The 24,119-nt window shown below is 45.6% G+C and overlaps 1 protein-coding gene across 1 annotated transcript in view; it reads left to right on the forward strand.

Annotated features, from left to right (window-relative positions):
• Positions 1-453: 453 nt before the first annotated feature.
• The window catches only part of ARHGAP20 (Rho GTPase activating protein 20), a 127,608-nt gene continuing 103,942 nt past the window's right edge, over positions 454-24,119 (forward strand). Inside the window, exon 1 of the mRNA XM_040426247.1 lies at positions 454-834. Coding sequence (XP_040282181.1) covers positions 733-834 — 102 coding nt within the window. The 5' untranslated portion in view covers positions 454-732. The remainder of the gene's footprint in view (positions 835-24,119) is intronic.

Here is a 24,119-nt window from a genome sequence, read left to right on the forward strand (position 1 = left end):
CGGGAGGGGTAGTTAGGGGACAATACTGCTGTTAGTGGGGGAGGGGTTGTCAGGAGACAATATTGCTGCCAGTGGGGGAGATATGGTAAGGGAAAAAAATTCCTGGATAGTTTGTACTTCATGGGGGTGTTGGGGAGATATTGTGTGCGGCACTATGGTATTTGGTACTGCTGTGGTGTTTGGTAAATGTCATGTGCATTAAAAACCTTACAATATATTGCATGTACATGATTGTAATAATGCTCTATTCATTGCAGAGTCCTACTTGTCATGGGATAACGCAAATTAGGACCAAAAAAGCACTACTACCCCCAGCATCCTCATGACTATCCGTACGGCCATCGCACCACATGCAGAGCCCGGAGACAAAGAGCCATCGCCGCCGCCGCATGTGGCCCGCAGCCCGGAGTGGGGACGGATTAGTGGAGCGCACACGAGTCCGGCCGCGTCAGGAGGGGAGGAGTCAGGGGCGTGGCTCAGCAGCACTAGGACGGGCGCTCCTCCTGCCGCAGCTCAGAGCAGCCAGCAATGCCGACCTGCCCGCTGCTCGCCCGCCTGCTGCTGGAGAGGGAAGAGTTAAAAAGAAGGTTCCGCTGAAGCCGTAAGACTTGGCTTTTTTTTTTTTTTTAACCCCATCACTCCCAGAGTGAATGAAGCTGGGCGCTCGCCATCCTCTCCTGCCAAGCTGCCGGGCATGAGTGACCAATTGTGGGATTATTCGGAAATCTCTTAATGGAAGCGATGTCACCTCAACAGGACAATGGTGGACAGCAGCCCCGATCGTCGTCCTTGACCGGGGAGCCCAAAATATCCGGGGGCCACGAAAATCGCAAGGTAATTCATTCCAGCGTTGGCCATTCACCTGGACTATTACAACCTGCCCGGGGGTCGCCGCTCTCTCTTTGGGTATGCTGGGAGTTGTAGTTGCATTACAGCTGGGGGGAGGCAGATCAGTGAACAGCTCGCCGATCAGGTCGGTGACAGTCGGCTGCCAGTCATGTCGCCTGTCACATAGTCAATACCTGAGTCCTGCGGGGACTCGTCTGCGTGTATTTATAGATGTAGCAGAGCGCAGTGTGTCATTTAACTCTTGGAGGCTGGATTGTCTGTGTGCTGTGCCATACATTTAATCTTAAATTACATCAAAGGGATCCACACTGCTTCATCCGACCAACTCCTATTTATCACAAGCACACGTCATGTGTTGGCAGATGTAGTGGAGCTGAATTTGTCATTTAAATGTTTCCTTTATGCCCTGTGATATCTCAGTAGGTTTACCAGGAGCTCTGTACAGGATCTATGGGAAATATACACACGATAAACGATGGCGCTATTATAGACAGGTAGGTAGAAAGAAAGATAGATATGAGATAGATAGAGAGATATAGATAGGAGATAGATAGATATAGAGAGATAGACAGACAGATAGATAGAGAGATATAGATAGATAGGAGATATAGATAGAGAGATATAGATAGATAGGAGATATAGATAGGATATATATAGTAGAAAAATGGCGGCACTGGCTATGACCAGAAAAAGTTGGGTGCACGTTCCTAGGGAATCGACTTCTTACCCCACAAATAAATCCAGAAAATGGACGGCTCTCCAGTCAGATGAAAAAATAGTGATCCCTTTATTCAACCATCCGGTGCAACGTTTCGGCTCTGGAATGAGCCTTTTTCAAGCTTTTCCAGAGCCGAAACGTTGCACCGGATGGTTGAATAAAGGGATCACTATTTTTTCATCTGACTGGAGAGCCGTCCATTTTCTGGATTTAGATAGAGATATAGATATGAGATGGATAGATAGATATAATAGATATAGATAGGAGATTAGATAGATACAGATAGACGGATATAGATAAATAGATATAATAGATATAGATGCATCAGTGCTGTTTTCAGGACCTCCTCTGCCGCCTCTGTACACATAGGGTCCGGACACTATATATATATAAGACGATATATAGTATTTTGTATTAGTGCTTACTTAGCAAATGCATTTCCTCTATTATCTCTGACTTATGCAATTGGAAAAGGGAAGCTGTCAGTAGACGGAGGGTGACACCGTATGGCGGCATGCTGTGTGGCTGGGTGACACCGTTAACTCCTAAGCGACCAGAGATTAGTGCCCATGAGAAGATCTCCCAGTATACACCGTACACCGTATACTGCAGACAGTTCTTTATTCTCCTTCTCGTCCATGACGCATTGTGATGGTTCTTATACTGCCATTAGTATTAGATGACTAACATATAATCTACCTTTTTATACCTGGAAATACATTTAATCCGGCTTTAATGACCAATTCTCAAAGCTTCTGGATTATGGGTCATTTATTGAAACAAGCATAGACTTTACCTGCGCGGGTGGAGATTCTAGAAATTCCATAAAAACTGAGGTGGTCAAGATTGTTCAGTGTATCTTAAAGGGAACCTGTCACTATGAACACGGTGTCTGAGCTGCAGGTTATAGAGCAGGAGGAGCTGAGCAGATTGATATATAGCTTTATGGGAAAAGATTCAGTAAAACTTCTATTTCATTCATTTATATTCCTGCTCATTCTGGGCTTTGAAGTCCAGGAGGCGGTCCTATCGGTGATTGACAGCCTTCCCTATATAGCTGTGTATACAGAGAGAGCTGTCAATCAATGATAGGACCGCCTCCATGATGTCAAAGCCCAGAATAAGCAGGAAATTTAAAGTGGGAGACTTATTAAACTGGTGTAAAGTAGAACTGGCTTAGTTGCCCATAGCAACCAATCAGATTCCACCTTTTATTTTCCAAAGGAGCTGTGAAAAATGTAAGGTGGAATCTGATTGGTTGGGATGGGCAACTAAGCCAGTTCTACTTTACACCAGTTTGATAAATTCCCCCCTAAATGTATAAATTACTGAATCTTTTCCCATGAACCTATATATTAATCTGCTCTGCTCCTCCTGCTCTATAAGGCATGTGCGGTGCTCTCTAATTCACTTTGGGTGGCTGATTCGGGCGACAGGAGCAGGTCCCTCACCTATCTGACATTGGTGGCATAGCCTACTGATATGCCACCGATGTATGAGATGATGGAATTGTATTCTGAGCCGTTCTCCGGTCTCGGGATCGCTCCCTTTAGGGTATGTGCGCGCTGAGTTGTGGAATCCGTTTCAGGACGCCTGATGTTTTTTTAGGATATGGTTATTATTCCGATGGGGTTTTAAATCCTGCTTTAATTATTCCGTACGCAGATTCCGTGCAGAATTTGCCTAAAAAAATGTCCGCCCCCTTTCCCCCCCCTCGGCATGGTTTTTAAAACTGTAAGCGGAAAAAACGAGCCTTATGTATTAACAAGCGTTTCCCCGACTTAATTCAATGAGGATGATTCGCAAGCGTTTTCGGCCGGGTTTTTGTACCAAAATCCACATGGAAAGAACTGCATGTGAACATACCCTTACAAGCATGCAATAAATCGTCAGGACCGCCCTCGCTTGTAGCCGGTAAGAGCCCCCGTCCATGCTTGTAATGACTCCAGTGGGCACCTTCAGACAAGCGATTTTCGCATACGTGTGCCGTCCGAGCGTAGCAGAACAACGACACGTTATAGTCAATGCGCCATTTCACCTGTTTTCATGGACCATTGGTCCTTTCAGATAAAAATCCCTGCTTGCTCTATTCCGGTCCGTTTTTTACGCAAGTCTCGCCCTTCAAGTCAATGGGTCTGTGAAATAAAAACAGCGACACAGGGCTGCCACCCATGTGTGGTGGTTTTTTTTTTTCACGGATAGCTGCTAGGAAATGCTGGGTAGGTATTTTTCAGTTTATTTTTTGATGCGGATGGAAAAAATAATAAAAAAATAAATCATCCTGATACAAAAAAAACCCAATGGTAGCTTTTAACATCACTTGTCTATCAACCCTTTTTATGGAAATGGTTCCTACTTGTAGGGGTGTCTGCAGTAACCCATCCTCATCTATACCCTGCACCCCAGCAGGTGAGGTATGGTTGGCATTAGGAATGAGACTAACCACCCTATTCCTCCCGTCCCGGTAGGGGTGGGCTTGTCCTATTTCCTGCCAGCAGAGGGTGTTCTAGCTAGGACTGTGTGAGGAGTGAGGAAGCGCATCCAATAGCTCCTGTCCCAAGGGTCTTAGGGACTAGCATTAGATCTAGCTGATCTGTGAGATTACTATTCCAGAGAGACTGCAAGAAAGCACAACTACAGATATCTTCACCGCTACAGTGTTACAGTCAGCAGAGTGACCAGCATCCACAGTTATCCAGACCCTGCTGCAGGTGAGGGACTACGGCTGAGACACCCATTACCCACATTGCATCCTGGCAAGACCAACTGAAAGCCTGCATTAAATAGTGGATATCTACAGCCACAAGTGCCAGCAGGTCAGAGGAGATCAGAAAGATAGCACTTCAGAGGTGCAATTATCAGCTACTTTGCCAGTCACCATACCTCATCATCTGGAGAGAGAAATTGCATTGTGTACAACCAGGCTCGGACTGGCCCACCAGGAAGGCGGGGGGATTCCTCGGTGGGCCAGTCTCCTGCGCCCGGAGATAAGATGGAGGAGTAATTATTTCTCTTTTCTCAGGAGAGATAATTATTGTCGCCACTAGGTGGCAGTATCGCACAGCGATGTACAGGATGCCCCACGGTATCTTCTAAACCTCCTGGGCTGCTGGCAGTGAAGGAGGACTCAGGAGAGAACATGTCTGGCCATCCTCCTGCCCTCCCTGCTGTCAGAAAACTGTGGCTGCTGGAGAGAAGGACTCCTCTGCGGTGCTGGGCTGATTTCTCAGGTGTGTGACAGTAGTGAGCTGTAGGAGACTGTAAGGGGGAAATTGTTTTTTTTTAATAGCAGACTCAGATCTGTGAATGTGTGCTGCTCTCTGCAGAGTTCAGAGTGGCATTGGGGGGGACTCTGCCCTAGGTCCCCCCCCCCCCAATGCCTCTGCTTTAGGTGCACCCCCATTAGTACCACAGCTCCAGATGCCCCCTAATGCCTCCACTCTAAATGCACCCCTAATATTGCCTCTTCTCCAGTTGCCCCTCTAATAACTCTGCTCCAGGATCCCCACTATTACCCTGCCTCAGGTGACCCTAATGCCTCTGCTTTAGGTGCACCCCCATAAGTGCCCCCACTCTAAATGCACCGCTAATATTGCCTCCTCTCCAGTTAACCCTGCTCCAGGATCCACACTACTACCCTGCCTCAGGTGACCCTAATGCTTTTGTTTTAGTTATGACCCTCCGTTTGTGCCCTTTGCTCACTGCTGCCATGTATAGAGATACTGGTGGAGGTTTTAAAGGGGTTGTGCAAGTTTTCAAGTTATCCTTTCCACACCATAGGGGCATAACTATATGATTAGTGGGGTCCGATTCTGCAACCCCCCACTGTTCCTCCGTTTTGATGGTGTGGCAGGCCACACATGTCCTGCTGCTCCATTTATTCTCTTTGGGACCACAGGAAATAGCCAGCGCTGTACTCTGCCATCTCCGGTGACCCCATAGACAATGGATGGAGAGGCATATGCCACTCAGTCAAGAAGGGGGATCAGTGGGGGCTCCAGCGTTCAGACCCCCACAGATCACTTAGTTATTCCCGATCCTGTGGATAGAGGATAACTAGAAAAGTGGACACAGGCCCTTTAACAGGCGAGCATTTCTATTTTGCCTTACATTGCTGCATCTGTGACCCGCATCCGCTGTGTTTTAGCCGACAATAAAGCTGCGATTTGTGAACTTTCGGTGATTGACGCTTTTTCTTCTGCTTTTTCATCATTTCTATTTTAGTTTGACACATATTTTGGGCCAGATTTGAACCTTTAGGCTGGGTTCACACGGGCGTTGCTGGAAAATGTGCGGGTGCGTTGCGGGAACACCCGCGATTTTTCCGCGCGAGTGCAAAACATTGTAATGCGTTTTGCACTTGCGTGAGAAAAATTGCGCATGTTTGGTACCCGAACTTCTTCACAGAAGTTCGGGCTTGGGATCGGTGTTCTGTAGATTGTATTATTTCCCCTTATAACATAGTTATAAGGGAAAATAATAGCATTCTGAATACAGAATGCATAGTAAACTAGCGCTGGAGGGGTTAAAAAAAAATTAAAAAAATTTAACTCACCTTAGTCCACTTGATTGCGTAGCCGGCATCTCCTTCTGTCTCCTTTGCTGAACAGGACCTGTGGTGAGCATTAATTACAGGTAAAGGACCTTTGGTGACGTCACTCCGGTCATCACATGGTACGTCACATGATCTTTTACCATGGTGATGGATCATGTGATGACCGGAGTGACGTCACCACAGGTCCTTTACCTGTAATTAATGCTCACCACAGGTCCTGTTCAGCAAAGGAGACAGAAGGAGATGCCGGCTACGCAATCAAGTGGACTAAGGTGAGTTAAATTTTTTTTTATTTTTTTTTAACCCCTCCAGCGCTAGTTTACTATGCATTCTGTATTCAGAATGCTATTATTTTCACTTATAACCATGTTATAAGGGAAAATAATAATGATCGGGTCCCCATCCGGATCGTCTCCTAGCAATCGTGCGTGAAAATCGCACTTCATCCGCACTTGCTTGCGGATGCTTGCGATTTTCACTCAGCCCCATTCACTTCTATGGGGCCTGCGTTGCGTGAAAAACGCAGAATATAGAGCATGCTGCGATTTTCACGCAACGCACAAGTGATGCGTTAAAATCACTGCTCATGTGAACAGCCCCATAGAAATGAATGGGTCGGTATTCAGTGCGGGTGCAATGCGTTCAACTCACGCATCGCATCCGCGCGGAATACTCGCCCGTGTGAAAGGGGCCTTAAAGATAGGGAATGTGAAAAGGTGAAACAGATAGGACACGACAGGTGATAAGTGTCTGATTGATGGGGGTCTGACTGCTGGGACCCCCAAGATCAAGGGAACGTGGTCTTAAGACTCTTGTGTACATAGATTGGCGGTAATGTAATGTCTCAGGCCCCTTTTTCCATGATCATTGGGTGTTCCAGCAGTCAGACCCCAGCAATCTGATATTTATCACCTATCCTGTAGATAGGCGATAGGTCATTATGGTAGGACAACCCTTTTAAATATACTGTAGATTATGTGCAATCTGAGGAGGTTACAATTTGGCAAATTTCATGCCAGACATTTATGCATAAAGGGTTAAAGGGTTTGTCTCACTTCAGTAAATGGCATTTATCATGCAGTTAATACAAGGCATTCACTATTGTATCGTGATACTCCACATTATACACAGCACATATCCGTGGTTATTACCACCGTGTAATCCAGCTGTGGTGGCCGTGCTTACACACTATAGGGAAAGGCTGGAAGTGCGTATAGGCCAACACCTTTACCTATAGTGTGCAAGCACGGCCACCGCTGCTGGATTGCAGAGTGGTCAAAACCATGGATACGTGCCATGTGTAATGTGATAGAAAAGAACCAATATGGACAATCACAATACATTAGTAAGTGCCTTGTATTAATTTTCTCTACATGATAGATGCTATTTGAAGTGAGACAACCCCTTTACTGTGCTACACTTAACAGGGTTAGGCATACATGTATTGGTGTGTGCTATACACAGTGAGGAACAGAAGTATTTGAACACCCTGCGATTTTGCAACTTTTCCCACTTCGAAATCATGGAGGGTTCTGAAATTTACATTGTAGGTGCATTCCCATTCTGAGTGACAGAATAAAAAAATAAAAAAAAGGAAATCTCATTGTATGATTTTTCAAGAATTTGTCTTGCACTGCTGAACATAAGTATTTGAACACCTGAGAAAATCAGTGTTAATATTTGGTACAGAATCCTTTGTTTGCAATTACACAGATCAAACGTTTCCTGTAGTTCTTGACCAGGTTTGCACACACTGCAGCAGGGATTTTGTCCCACTCCTCCACACAGATCTCCTCTAGATCTGTCAGGTTTCCGGGCTGTCGCTGAGCAACATGGAGTTTCAGCTCCCTCCAAAGATGTTCTATTGGATTTAGGTCTGGAGACTGGCTAGGCCACTCCAGAACCTTGATATGCTTCTTACGGAGCCACTCCTTGGTTATCCTGGCTGTGTGCTTCGGGTCGTTGTCATGTTGGAAGACCCAGCCACGACCCATCTTCAATGCTCTGACTGAGGGAAGGAGGTTGTTGCTCAAAATCTCACAATAAATGGCCCCATTCATCCTCTCCTTAATACAGTGCAGTCGTCCTGTCCCCCAGGAAAAGCACCCCCAAAGCATGATGTTACCACCCCCATGCTTTACAGTAGGGATGGTGTTCTTGGGATGCAACTCATCCTTATTTTTCCTCCAAACACGACGAGTGAAGTTTAGACCAAAAAGTTCTACTTTGGTCTCATCTGACCACATGACTTTCTCCCATGCCTCCTCTGGATCATCCAGATGGTCATTGGCAAACTTCAGACGGGCCTGGACATGTGATGACTTGAGCAGGGGAACCTTCCGTGCAATGCATGATTTGAAACCATGACGGCGTAGTGTCCTACCGACAGTGACCTTTGAAACTGTGGTCCTAGCTCTCTTCATGTCATTAACCAGCTCCTCCCTTGTAGTTCTGGGCTGATTCCTCACCTTTTTTATCATCAGTGATACCCCACGAGGTGAGATCTTGCATGGAGCCCCAGTCCGAGGGAGACTGACAGTCCTCTTTAGCCTCTTCCATTTTCTAACAACTGCTCCAACAGTTGATCTATTTTCACCAAGCTGCTTGGCAATTGCCCCGTAGCCCTTTCCAGCATTGTGGAGGTCCACAGTTTTGACTCTGGTGTCTTTTGACAGTTCTTTGGTCTTGCCCATGGTAGTAGTTGGAGTCTGACTGACTGTGGGGTGGACAGGTGTCTTTAAAGTGCTCAGGTGCTACTAAATTAGATGAATGAGTGGAGTAAAGGTGGACTTTTTAAAGGAACAGTAACAGGTCTTTGAGAGCCAGAATTCTTGCTGTTTCTCAGGTGTTCAGCGTTGGGTGGGCTAGCGTGGCACGGTAGACTAGCGTTAGCACGGATCCAGCAGGCTGTTCCCCCGCCAGAACAACCTGCCGGACCCTGTTACTGCAAGTGTGAAAGTAGCCTAAATTCTGCCACATGTATGTTTGTGCATTTTATCACTGCAAGGGCTCATGAACACGACTGTTGGATGTTTTGCAGTCATCAAATTGCGGATCCGCAAAACATGGATACCGGGTGTGTGCATTCCACATTATGCGGAAGAGAACGGCCGGCCCCTAATAGAACAGTCCTTTCCTTGTCTGCAGTGGCTTACCTCTAGAGACAGACCATGCAGCTGCTAGGGGGCCCGGCTGTGAAGGAAATGCCTCGCCACCCTATTACTATTAGTACAACAGCTCTGGTCTAGAGTACTTGCCAGGGCCTCTGCCTCTGCCTTCCAGCTCCCCTCAGCAGGCTGTGCTCTGGCTCCCCCCCTCCCCCCAGATCGTACCATGAGGAGATGCCTCTAGCAGCAGCCTGCACATGTCCTCAGGGGCTGCACTGCTGAGGAGAGGTCCGTTTTTCAGAAGCTACAGCAGGATGTGCTGCTGCCATCAGAAGCCTCCCCAGTGCTCCCCTCCTCCACTCTGCTCCTCTTCCCTGTCCTGGCACAGAGTCCTCCTCTGCTGTTATGTAATCCATGTGCAGCAGTCGGGACAGAGGAAGGGGGGAAGAGAGCCTGCTGCACTGCCTGCTGAGGAGAAGATGTCCTCCCTGCTCAGAAGGTAAGTGTGTGCCAGTGTAATATGTGTGTGTTTACATATATGTTCATATGTAGTGTACTGTATTCTGTACATATGTATGTGATATGTGTGTGTGTAATTGTCTAATGTATATATGTGTTTGTACTATATGTACAGTATATATGATGTGTGTGTGTCTGTCTGTGTGTATATATATATATACACACATACACACAGATATAGCAGAGCTAATACACACTTGATGAGTTTTCACATTTAGTTAATGCGTTATGAGTAGTGTTGAGCAAACTTGTGTTTGAAGTTCAGCCTACAAGGTTTGGGTTTTCTAAGAATCCCGTTATAGATTACGGTACCACGGACCACAACGGAATTCTATGACGGCATGAACCACGGAAGCCTATAAGAGGCTTTCCGTCATAATAGAAGACTATGTTGACCATGCTATGCCGTCATAGAATTCTCTTATGGTCCGTGGTAGCAGAATCCATAACGGAATTCTTAGGTAACCTGAACCTTGTAAGCCAAACTTGAAAATACAACTAAACTCAATACTAGTTATGACTGTGACTGTTAACGTTGTCATATTCCCTTCTTCCCCCACTCAGCCCCTCTGACATTTCATGCCCCAATGCTCTCCCTTGCCATACGCTGAATTGCGCAGGGAAAGGGCTTTTTCTGCAGATCCGGTGACATCCAGAAAAATTCTCCAGATTCAGCGCAGGGCAAGGGAAATACTCCGATGCTCATGTCACAGGGGCTGAGTGGGGAAAGAAGGGATATGTCTGGGGTTCAGCTCTGAACCCGGACAAAATAAAGCCACCTGATCGCTGCACTTTGATGCCGTATTAGTCTTCGTTCACATCTTTGGTATCTGGTAGAGCAGGGGTCAGCAACCTTCGGCACGCAAGGTGTGGTGAAACTGCAACTCCCAGCATGCACACTTGCTTGGCTGTTCTCAGAACTCCCATAGAAGTGAGTGGAACATGCTGGGAGTTGTAGTTTCACAACAACTGGAGTGCCGGAGGTTGCTGATCCCTGTGGTAGAGTTCACTAATCCACCACTGCTGGTTTCTGCCCTTCACCAGTAGAACTGTTTTTGTCAAGCCGAAACCCTGCTGGTAGTCTGCCATAGTCTATGGCAGGAAAGCTTTAGGTTGTCCAGGCATGCTGGGAGTTGTAGTTTTGCAACAGCTGGAGGGTGCTGGTTGGGCATCCCTGGTGAAGGGCAGAATCTAGCAATGTTGGATCCAGTGACCTCTGGCAGGATGTTCTCTGTCAGATGCAGTCACCTGAGATATGAATGAAGCCTTAGGCCGGGTTCACATCACTGCTCCGTTTTTCCGTTCTTCTGATCCGTCAGAAGAAGAGATAAATAAACAAAACACAGATCCTGTATTTTAACCGTCTGTTATGCTCAGTTTGCTCAGTATTTTAAGCGTCTGATGCGCACATTTTGCATCCTCTTTAGCCATTTCCATCTGATATCTGTTTTCTTTATGTAAAAAAAAGTTCTGCACAAAGTATTTTTTTCTTACCGTCTAAAATAACGTATCTCAGATGGAAATGGCTAAAATGGATGCAAAATGTGCATAAATAAGCCTAACGGATGCTTACAATACAGGCTCTGTTTTATTGTTTTTTTTTCAGAAAAACAGAAAACTAAGGCTAAATTTCACACGGGCGTTGCAGGAAAATGTGCGGGTGCGTTGCGGGAACACGCGCGATTTTTCCGCGCGAGTGCAAAACATTGTAATGCGTTTTGCACTCGCGTGAGAAAAATCGCGCATGTTTGGTACCCAAACCCGAACTTCTTCACAGAAGTTCGGGCTTGGGATCGGTGTTCTGTAGATTGTATTATTTTCCCTTATAACATGGGGAAAATTATAGCATTCTGAATACAGAATGCATAGTAAAATAGCGCTGGAGGGGTTAAAAAAATAAATAAAATAATTTAACTCACCTTAATCCACTTGATCGCGGAGCCGGCATCTCTTCTGACTTCTTTCTTTGCTGTGTGCAGCAACAGGACCTGTGGTGACGTCACTCCGGTCATCACATGGTCCATCACATGATCCATCACCATGGTAAAAGATCATGTGATGGATCATGTGATGACCGGAGTGACGTCACCACAGGTCCTGTTGCTGCACACAGCAAAGAAAGAAGTCAGAAGAGATGCCGATCAAGTGGATTAAGGTGAGTTAAATTATTATTATTATTTTTTTAACCCCTCCAGCGCTGTTTTACTATGCATTCTGTATTCAGAATGCTATTATTTTCCCTTATAACCATGTTATAAGGGAAAATAATAATGATCGGGTCTCCATCCCAATCGTCTCCTAGCAACCATGCGTGAAAATCGCACCGCATCCGCACTTGCTTGCGGATGCTTGCGATTTTCACGCAACCCCATTCATTTCTATGGGGCCTGCGTTACGTGAAAAACGCACAAAATAGAGCATGCTGCGATTTTCACGCAACGCACAAGAGATGCGTGAAAATCACCGCTCATGTGCACAGCCCCATAGAAATGAATGGGTCGGGATTCAGTGCGGGTGCAATGCGTTCAACTCACACATCGCATCCGCGCGGAATACTCGCCCGTGTGAAAGGGGCCTAACAGTGATGTGAACGCGGGCTTGGACGGTAGTGCTATATAGTACATTATACCTACTAATGTCACCCGTTTTGTACATGTTGTTTCATAAGCAAAAACAGTAGTAATGTGTAATGTAGCGCCAATGTACCTACAGTTCATGGGTGAGGGAGGGGAGGGGCTGGGGTAGAAGGTTGGAGGGACCAGGGATGGGTAGTCAGCGGGGCTTGGAAAGGACCATGGGGGCCCAATTCAGATTCCTGCTATGGGGCCCAATGAATTCTATACACACCCCTGCTTGTCTGTAATGCCGACAATAATAGACATGTTCTATAATTTTGTGGACATGTGGACATACAGACACGGAATGCACATGGAGTCATTTCCGTTTTTTTTGCAGCCCCATTGAAGTGAATGGTTTCGCATACACGGAAAAAACCATAAGTTTGTGTGCAGGAGCCCTAAGGTGGGCCCCAAGTATCCCAGTCCGACGCTGTGTACAACTACTGCTAAGTGACTTCTGGCCTGATTCTTTATACCACCATTTCACTGCACTGATCGCCAGGACCAACGGCCTGAGGGAGTCCACCATGACACATCATCTCATCAGAGCCACTACCACTCCCATATTGCGCACAGGAAATCTGCATTGTATTACAGTATTAGCAAAGTGGATGACATTTTACACACTGCGGATATGCTGTGGAATTAATTTGCAGATTTCCACGAACTTAGACAAAATATCTTTGGCAAATCATACATTTTGCCACGGAATCATAGAAAAATCTGTGGCTGAAAAAATCTGCCCTGTGTGGCCGAACCTGTACATTGAATGGTTGCAACAATACAAATACTGCATATTAGGGAATTATACGTGGAAACTTACACCAAACCGGAGCTTTTATTGATGGGTTTCTAGCGTACATAGAAAAAAATGGGCGCCAAATGTTCCTCACCATTATGGTACCAGGGTTTTACCAGCCAGGACAGGAGGCTTAGCGGTTGATTCTACCACCTCCATACCCTTGGGTCATTTTTTCACCCATCTGCCTTGGTTGAGAGGGGAGTCCAACTAAGGTTCTCCTCACCCAATACCAAAGTGGACAGTACCAGCCATAGCTGGGCCCTCTCTCTAGGGGCCCCATAGAAGCTGTCAAGTCTACCTCTATGGTATTATCCTGCTCACCTTTCTCATACCATAAAACTTTGGAAACCGTATTATAAATGATTCAGTCATGGACACTGCGTCAGCCCTTCCGTGGACTATCTTCCTGTGTAATAATCCTTGCATCAGTGGTTCCAAAATGATAGAAACGTCCAATTTGTCAAATCTATGATTAAAATTGCAGTCCGAGTAATGGCAGATGATGTGATGTGACGTATCTGGCAGACCAGACATTGATTTCCAGTATGATTTGCCTGCAGTGTTGGGGTTACTGGTTCATTCATGGACCATGTGGTGATGGTGAGATCTTTGATGGGTCTATGGAGGAGAGTTATCAAAGCTGGTGTAAAGGAAATTTGGTGTAGTTGCCCATAGCAACCGATCATAATTTATCCTTTCATTTTCCAAAGGAGCTCTGAAAAATTAAAAGGTGGAATCTGATTAGTTGCTATGGGCAACTAAGCCAGTTTTCCTTAGAACCACTTTTGATGAATCTCCCCCAATGTTAAGGTTTATAGACACTTAGGCCTCTTTCACACGACCGTATACGGAACCATTCATTTCAATGGTTCCGCAAAAAAAACGGAATGTACTCTGTATGCATTCCGTATTTCCGTTTTTACGTTCCGTTGAAAGATAGAATATGTCCTATTATTGCCCGCAAATTATGTTCCGTGGCTCCATTCAAGTCAATGGGTCCGCAAAAAAAACGGAACACATACGGAATGTACTCCGTATGTCTTCTGTATCCATTCCATTTTTGTGGAACCATTCATTGAAAATGTTATGCCCAGCACAATTTTTTCTATGTAATTACTGTATACTGTATATGCCATACAGAAAAACGGAACAGAGGAACGGAAAAAAACAGATCCGTGTAAAACGGACCGCAAAATACTGAAAAGGCCATACGGTTGTGTGAAAGAGGCCTTAGGGCGGACCCATATTGCGGACCGTTTTCAATGGGTCCGTAGATGCGGAACGGTGCAGAACGGAACCACGGAACAGAACACTGCGGAGTGCTTTCTGAGGTTCCGTTCTGTGCTTCCGCACCGCAAAAAGATAGAGCTTGCTCTATCCTTTTGCGTAACGGAGGGATCGCGGACCCATTCAAGTGAATGGGGCCACGATCCCTATGCGGTCCACAGCACGGGCACGGGCTTCACACGGTCGTGTGAACAAGCCCTTAATCAGATTCCACCTTTCATTTTTCACAGCTTCTTTGGAAAATGAAAGGGGGAATCTGATTGGTTGCTAGGGGCAACTAAGACAATTTTCCTTAGAACCACTTTTGATGAATCTCCGCCCCAATATTCAGGTTTGCAGACACTTAGGGGGGATTTATCAAAACTCATGTAAAGTAGAACGTGCTTAGTTGTCCATAGCAACCAATTAGATTCCACCTTTCATTTTTCAGCGCTCCTTTGAAAAATGAAAGGTGGAATCTGATTGGTTGCTATAGGCAACTAAACCAGTTCTAGTTTACACCAGTTTTGATAAGTGTGACCCTCAGCCTCCTGTGGGAGATCCCAGCCTCAGCTTTTCAGAACACCTTCATATATTGTTTGGTGTAGATAAAAGTGAGGAGGTTGTCAGACATTTCCTCATTTATGTCAGCAGTCTGGGAGGGAACTTGTTCTACCAGTCCATACACTTCTGTGCCATATGATCTCCATATCTGTTCTCCCATGTAGGTTCATTATATAGCAGTCATCCTGTGTGTATCCAGAAAGCAGGAACCGGCCACGTACTCTTCATCCATGTGGTATAATGGCAGCAGTGTATACATTAATGTAACTGGAATGGGCTCCTGCTATGTTATACATCTCCTGCAGTGCCCTATAGCAAATCTAGGGACCCCAGGTACCTGAGACATCTGAGATGTATTACACGGTGGAAACTCAGGTGAATGGTCATCTATAGGGTCCCCCAGAATGGGAACCGCTGTCCGTTCTGGCTCATATGATGCCCGTGTGCAGTAACAAAGCATATGGACAGGGGTTGTTTTCATGCGACAACCCCTTTAAAGGGGTTATCTGAGTTGCACCGAGATCCCGTGTGGCGGCCACTTCTGGGATCACGTGACGTATGTTGGGCACGTGAATCCTAGCCTGGGGTTAGAAACCGTGAGTCTGAATCTCTCACCGCAGTGCTAGAGAGAGATGCAGACTCATGCATGCACTACTAGGATCACATGCCCAATGTGCAGCACGTGGTCCCGGGAGTGGCCGCCACATGGAATCGCGGAGCAACCCAGATAACCCCCTTTAATATTGATTGAACACCACTTGAAAAAAGCACATTGGGAGAGACGTATCAATGTCATTGCACATGGAAAGTGTCTCGTTTTGCGCCAGAATTTGTGGGGCACACTTGCTGTGCACAATTGGCGCAAACTAAAAATGGTGCAGGCACAATATTCTGGCGCAAAGTAAACCTATCTTAGTACTGTACATCTGCCCCGTGATATACAGTCGTGGCCAAAAGTTTTGAGAATTACATAAATATTGGAAATTGGAAAAGTTGCTGCTTAAGTTTTTATAATAGCAATTTGCATATACTCCAGAATGTTATGAAGAGTTTTCAGATGAATTGCATAGTCCTTCTTTGCCATGAAAATTAACTTAATCCCAAAAATAACTTTCCACTGCATTTCATTGCTGTCATTAAAGGACCTGCTGAGATCATTTCAGTAATCGTCTTGTTAACTCAGGTGAGAATGTTGACGAGCACAAGGCTGGAGATCATTATGTCAGGCTGATTGGGTTAAAATGGCAGACTTGACATGTTAAAAGGAGGGTGATGCTTGAAATCATTGTTCTTCCATTGTTAACCATGGTGACCTGCAAAGAAACGCGTGCAGCCATCATTGCGTTGCATAAAAATGGCTTCACAGGCAAGGATATTGTGGCTACTAAGATTGCACCTCAATCAACAATTTGTAGGATCATCAAGAACTTCAAGGAAAGAGGTTCAATTCTTGTTAAGAAGGCTTCAGGGCGTCCAAGAAAGTCCAGCAAACGCCAGGATCGTCTCCTAAAGAGGATTCAGCTGCGGGATCGGAGTGCCACCAGTGCAGAGCTTGCTCAGGAATGGCAGCAGGCAGGTGTGAGCGCATCTGCACGCACAGTGAGGCGAAGACTTTTGGAAGATGGCCTGGTGTCAAGAAGGGCAGCAAAGAAGCCACTTCTCTCCAAAAAAAACATCAGGGACAGATTGATCTTCTGCAGAAAGTATGGTGAATGGACTGCTGAGGACTGGGGCAAAGTCATATTCTCAGATGAAGCCTCTTTCCGATTGTTGTGGGGCATCTGGAAAAAGGCTTGTCCGGTGAAGAAAAGGTGAGCGCTACCATCAGTCCTGTGTCATGCCAACAGTAAAGCATCCTGAGACCATTCATGTGTGGGGTTGCTTCTCATCCAAGGGAGTGGGCTCACTCACAATTTTGCCCAAAAACACAGCCATGAATAAAGAATGGTACCAAAACACCCTCCAACAGCAACTTCTTCCAACAATCCAACAACAGTTTGGTGAAGAACAATGCATTTTCCAGCACGATGGAGCACCGTGCCATAAGGCAAAAGTGATAACTAAGTGGCTCGGGGACCAAAACGTTGACATTTTGAGTCCATGGCCTGGAAACTCCCCAGATCTTAATCCCATTGAGAACTTGTGGTCAATCCTGAAGAGGCGGGTGGACAAACAAAAACCCACTAATTCTGACAAACTCCAAGAAGTGATTATGAAAGAATGGGTTGCTATTAGTCAGGAATTGGCCCAGAAGTTGATTGAGAGCATGCCCAGTCTAATTGCAGAGGTCCTGAAAAAGAAGGGCCAACACTGCAAATACTGACTCTTTGCATAAATGTCATGTAATTGTCGATAAAAGCCTTTGAAACGTATGAAGTGCGTGTAATTATATTTCACTACATCACAGAAACAACTGAAACAAAGATCTAAAAGCAGTTTAGCAGCAAACTTTGTGAAAACTAATTTTTGTGTCATTCTCAAAACTTTTGGCCACGACTGTACAGAGTAGTATACAGTATATACAATATACAGTAATCAATTTGAATTTGTCATTTTGATACCTGGGATATAATAATCAGTTGTGTATAGTTTTCTAGAAGTTATCTGAAAAGGGGTTGTCCACCTTGGACAAATCATTTTTGTAAGTTATTAAAGGGTATCCTTTGCTGGCCACCCGGTGATCAGATATTATTGGAGAAGATCCAAGCAGCAAGTGTCCGATTTCGCTACAGTGCCCCCGCAGGAGCAATTAGGTATTACACTGTCAATGAGTTTCCCATGTAAAGCACAAATGTGCAGGTTTGTAATTGGGTTTTCTAAACCACCCCCTTATGTCATAAACATTTGTAAATGATTAATGTGTAAATAACAAGTTCAACTCTGCTGCATCAGCTTTGTATGTTCCACTACCACATATGGAGGCCTTTTACTAAATCTTAATTATTTTGCAGCCTTTGACAAGACACGATGCCCTGAGCTACTTAGGTTTTGTTCACATCACTGGCATGCCTGATCCGATGGGCTGTTCCAGCATATGGCATTAGGCTGTTGGCCGGACAAAAACCGTTGCATGCAGCGTTTTTTTTTTCTGGCCGCTTTTATGCCAAAAACCGGCTGAATCACCACCGGATACCATTATAGTCAATGGGGATCCGGTGGTACATGGCCATGTCCAACAATGCCAGATACTGTGAGCTCCATAAGTCTGATCCTCTGTCAGATTAGGCTACCGGATTCCCAACGCTACTGTGGACGTAGCCTAACAAGTTCTTTACAATGGCCTTTTACCTGCTATAGTTATCTATTTGCTTTACTAGATATTTACTTAAAAACCTAAAAGCTGCATGAAGATGTCTCAGTCCTTGCTTTCAACCATCACTGACCTTCATCTGGTCCCAGTAAAATACTGAAGGATCTGAGGTCAATGCTTATCCGAAGGCCTCTTGCACACAAACTTTTTTTGTTTCCGTTCCGTTTTTTGCGTTCCGTATATGGAACTATTCATTTCAATGAATCCTCAAAAAAACGGAAGGTACTCCGTATGCCTTCCGTTTCCGTTTTTACGTTGCGTTCAAAGATAGAACATGTCCTATTATTGTCCGCATAACGGACAAGGATAGTACTGTTCTATCAGGGGCCAGCTGTTCCGTTCTGCAAAAAACGGAATGCACACAGGCGTTATCGGTATTTTTTCCGGATCCGTTTTTTGTGGACCACAAAATCCTGAAAAAGCCATACGGTCGTGTGCAAGAGGCCTAAGGCCTCTTGCACACGAATGTATTTTCTTTCCATGTCCATGGCGTTTTTTTCTTTTTGCAGGACCGTATGCGGAACCATTCACTTCAATGGGTCCGCCAAAAAAACGGAAGGTACTCAGTGTGCATTCCGTTTCCGTATTTCCGTTCTGCAAAAAAAATTACGGACATGGATAGTACTGTTCTATGAAGGGCCAGCTGTTCCCTTCCGCAAAATACGGAATGCACACGGATGTCATCCGTATTTTTTGCGGATCTGTTTTTTCGGGACCGCAAAATACAGACGGTCGTGTGCAAGAGGCATAAGTAGTAGTATTACTATGTATCTAGCAGATAGGCTGACACCGTGCTAAAAGATACCAAATCATGTCCCTACCCACCTCCATGTCAGGGACTTTATTTATCATCTTCAGCTATTACATGAGCTTTTTGGGTTCATAGCCAATATATAATGATGACCGCGTGACCAATGTGGGTCTCGCCACTGCTTCTTCTGGGGGACCATGTGTCCTTTCAGATCTAATACAGTAAAGGAGATTTACTAACCAAAATGCACCAGAATTCTCATCCGACAAAAGGGGCATGTCCTGCCTGGAAAAGGGGGGTGGGGTGGGTGGTAAGATTTGCCAAAAAGGGGATAAAAATTTGGCTCGCGCTTCTGGAGATTTATCACAAGGGGAAGTATTTAAAGTCAGTTTTTCTTGAATCTGTGCTGTAATAATTTGCACCAAATTTATGGAATGATTGCACGCTGTTTGATAGATTTGGTGCATCCCTAAACATCACACTTTTGTCTAGAAACGTGACTCTGGTTTTTGTACGCCACCCCCTTACTGGAGTGAGTTTGCGCCTCTTTAAAAAGCCGCAGTTGATATATCTGGAGCAAAACGAATTAACAAAGCGAGCTATGCCCAGTGCCCACCCATATTTCAGTAGTGGAGGGAGTGGTGTAAACGTGCAAAATGTTTTGCTCAAGTAACAGAGCCCTAAAAGTGACAGAGCCCTACTTAGCAACTTTTTGAAGCCAGAATTCTGGAACTCAGGGTGTGATCCATTTTTCAATTCCGTTAGACAGTATAAAGATGAGCCAGATTAAGGGTACTTTCACACTAGCGGTTTTCTTTTCTGGCACTGAGTTCCGTCACAGGGGCTCTATACCGGAAAATAACTGATCAGGCATATCCCCATGCATTCTGAATGGAGAGCAATCCGATCAGGATGTCTTCATTTCAGTTGTTTGACTGATCAGGCAAAAGATAAAACCGTAGCATGCTATGGTTTTATCTCCGGCGAAAAAAACTGAAGACTTGCCTGAATGCCTGGCATTTTTCCCCATAGGAATGTATTAGTGCCAGATCCGGTAGCCTAAAGGGGTCCTCTTAGGCTACTTTCACACTAGCGGCAGGACAGATCTGACAGGCTGTTCACCCTGTTGGATCCGTCCTGCCGCTATTTCGCCGTGCCGCAAGACCGCCGTTCCGACCCCATTGACTATTATTAGGACGGGGGCGGAGCTCCGGCGCAGCACGGCAGTGCACGGCGAAAGGCCGCCGGACTAAAAGTACTGAATGTCTGACTTTTTGGTCCGGCGGCCTCCCACCACGAACTGCCGTGCTGCGCCAGAGCTTCGCCCCCGTCCCCATTATAGTCAAAGGGGACGGAGCGGCGGTCCGGCAGCACGGCAAAATAGCGGCAGGACGGATCCGACATGGTGAACAGCCTGTCAGATCCGTCCTGCCGCTAGTGTGAAAGTAGCCTTATCTCATACATTGATGGCATATCGCTAGCATATGTCATCAATATTAGATGCAGGTCCTACCTCTTCCGAACGGGGCCCCAAAGTGAACGAAGAGCATCCGCGCATGCGCGGCCGCCCTATGTTCACATCTATAGGAGTTGTAAAAATAGCCGAGCGCTGACTCGGCTGTTTTCGTAAGCCCCATAGCGGTTACTGGAGTGGTGGCCGTGTATGCGCAGTGTCCATGCACAGTGTGTTACTCAAAAAAGGACTATGCAGAAAGGGGGGCTCCTCGGTGTTTAGTGATGTGCAAAGTAACAACGTTTTTTTTTTTCCAGCCTGTATGCAGAACCATTAATTTCAATGCGGCCGCAAAAAAACCTGAAATGCCTCCGTGTGTCTGCAAATCCGATCCGCAAAAAAAAAAAGAACGTGTCCTATTCTTGTCCGTTCAGACAAGGACAGGCATTGTTATAGTGGATCCGCAAAAAAAAAAAAAAGGATGCAATACGGACGTCACACTGATGTCATCCGTTTTTTGTCAGATCTGTGATTTGTGGACCGCAAGGTACATAGTCGTGTGCATGAGCCCTCACCTCCCCCCCCCTCCTGTATAATGTTCATATACCCCAATAGGGCATATGGCAGGGCTCCTTAAAATTGTATTTTTTATATCATAAAATCCCATCCCAAAGCAGTTATTGATGCCCCCCGCACACACACACTTAGCCAGTGGAAACGCCCCCTGTGCGGTAGGCATTACTTGTTGTCACCATGTGGCAGGTTTAAGGAATGTGCTTTGAGTTTGAGAATACTAAATACATAAAACTTACAGAAATGAAGATTATACGGAAATGTAAAGAAAGGAACGGAATCGTGTTTATCCACAAAAGACAAACACACCCGGGCAGCCAACTCGTTTCAGCTCTGAAGTAAATGAGTTCTGCATGACTCAAGAAGGCGAGATCCATCTGTTTACCTCGCCCGCTAATGTATTGAGGGGCTGATTTTACATAACATCTCATCAGCTCGGCATAGTTAGAGGGTAAACATGCTCAAAAATGTATTTGTATCTCCAATCCATTTCACTCTAAACTGGATGCAATTGTAAGAAAGGGTGCACCCCTGAGCTGCGATAGGGAGAGAATTGCAGCACAAAGGACACCCCCCTGAGCTGCTATAGGGAGAGAGCTGCAGCAGAAAGGACATATCCTCTGAGCGTGATAGGGAGAGAGCTGCAGCAGAAAGGACATATCCTCTGAGCGTGATAGGGAGAGAGCTGCAGCAGAAAGGACATGCCCTCTGAGCGTGATAGGGAGAGAGCTGCAAGAGGAAGGGCACACTTTCTGAGCTGTGATGGGGATATAGCTGCAGCAGAATGGGCATGCCCCCCTGAATTGGCATAGGTAGGCGGCAGCAGCAGAAAGGACATGCTCTCCGAGCTGTGATAGGGAGATAACTGCAGCACAAAGAAGACACCCCCTGAGCTGTGATAGGGAGAGAGCTGCAGCAGAAAGGGCATACCCCCTGAGAAAGGAACACCCCCTCCTACCTGAGCTGTCGGCCTGAAGGGAATCTAGAAGAGCAATTTCAGCAATGAATGTGGAGATCTCTGGATCCATGCGAGGCACAGGGCTGGTTCTAGCTCTGTTAGGCAAAGTTTGTATCATTTTCATATTTTACAGGTGAAACTCTAAAAATTTTAATATCGTGCAAAGTTAATTTATTTCAGTAATGTAACTTAAAAGGTGAAACTAACATATGAGACTCATTACATGCAAAGAGAGATATTTCAAGCCTTTATTTGTTATCATTTGGATGATTATGGTTTACAGCTTATGAAACCCCAAAGTCACAATTTTGAGGTCCCCTTTGCTCAGGGGGTATGGATTAATTAGCTGACTAGAGTGAGACACTTTGAGCCTAGAATATTGAACCTTTTCACAAAATTCTAATTTTAAGCTGCATTAATGAAATAAATGGACTTTTGCACGACATTCTAATTTTTGGAGTTTCACCTGTATAATGTTATGGGATAACCCCTTTACATAAGTGAACATTCTTGTGCGATCAGCCTCCATCTTCAGGCAGTAGCCTGCGTCTTGGGCAGAGCTTCCTGAGGTTTGAACCCCTCTGTCTGGAGGCTAAAGGTTCGGCTCTGATTTGGGATTTTTACAGGCAGGTACCATAAAACATAATAACATATCCCGCGATAGCAGAGATTCCAGCACTTTGAAGTTTTCGCATAGAGCCAGATCCTTAATGGAAGGACCGGATTTCAGTTCTTACACCGGGGATTTGTTCTTAATGCCTCCTTTAAACTCCTGGCATCCCTCTGACTTTACGGAGGATTGTGTTCTGCCCCTATGACTGACGTCTTGTAATGTGGAAGCATCTGCTCATTTGGCTTTGTAGTATTTATTGTCGCTTTTACCTTTGTCACATAACTGAGCCACATCTAACACCTAGACCACGTACTGTGGAATCACAGAGGATTCCCACAATGCTGCGGCCCTAATAGGGAACCTAAAATGCAATTATGGCCCTATGAAACAGACGCTAAAGGGGTTGTCCACTCCTTTACTATTAGTGGCCAATATATGATTGCTGGGGGTCCAACACCCTGCACCCCTGCCGATCAGCTGTACTGCAGCAGCTCCAGCGCCAGACATCGGTGCCGGAACCACTCAGCTCCGTTCACTGTGCAACGGACACACCTTGTAAGTGCAACGCTGCTCTCCTCCACTTCAATGGTAGCAATGCTGCAACAAGCCGATCAGCCCACTACACAAAGCTACTCTGAAACTGATGATCGTCAAGGATGTGGGGTGTCGAACCTCCACCGATCACATATTGTTGGCCTTTCCGGAGGTTAGGTCATCACTATTAAAGGGGTAGATAACCCCTAGAGCAGTTGCTGCAGTTGAGGTGGTATCTAATACCAGCTCAGATCACTAAATTCTACTCCAGTTTTTATAGATCGTTGACGGTCGTACTGGGACTGGTCAGTTGCCATTCTTTTGTCAGGTTGATGTATGTTGTGTACTATTCACTATGGGGGTCATTTATCAAACTGGTGTAACATAAAACTGGCTTAGTTGCTCATAGCAGCCAATCAAAGATTCCACCTTTCATGTTGGACAGCTCCTTTGCAAAATTAAAAGAGGAAGCTGAATGGTTGATATAGGCAACTAAGCCAGTTCTACTTTACACTATTTAGATAAATGCCCCCCCCCCCCCCCCCTATGTCTTTTCTCTTTCTTTTTTCTTTTTTATTCGGATACCAAGTGATTATAAATTCTGTGAAAAATTAAAAGAAAATGAAGACACGGTTTTTTAAAGACCCTACTGGACATTCTGCCAAGTTATTAGGCAGAATGTCCTCTGTTCAGGACCTTTATCTATTACCTGGAGAGGACAGTGGCTACAAAGAGCATCATTTGTCATACAGGCCACTGACTTGAATGGGAACTACTTTGCTGCCAGGGTCGGCCACAGATATTGCGTGGCGTCCCTGTAGTGGGACTTACAGTGAGAAATCCCTTTAAGCTCACCAGCGGTAACTTTTTTTGCTACATTCCAAAGGTTCCGTGAGAATCGTCTCAGGAGCATGTTGAGTAATTCTGAT

The sequence above is a fragment of the Bufo bufo genome, chromosome 3 (assembly GCF_905171765.1).
Source record: "Bufo bufo chromosome 3, aBufBuf1.1, whole genome shotgun sequence".
Lineage (NCBI taxonomy): Eukaryota > Metazoa > Chordata > Amphibia > Anura > Bufonidae > Bufo > Bufo bufo.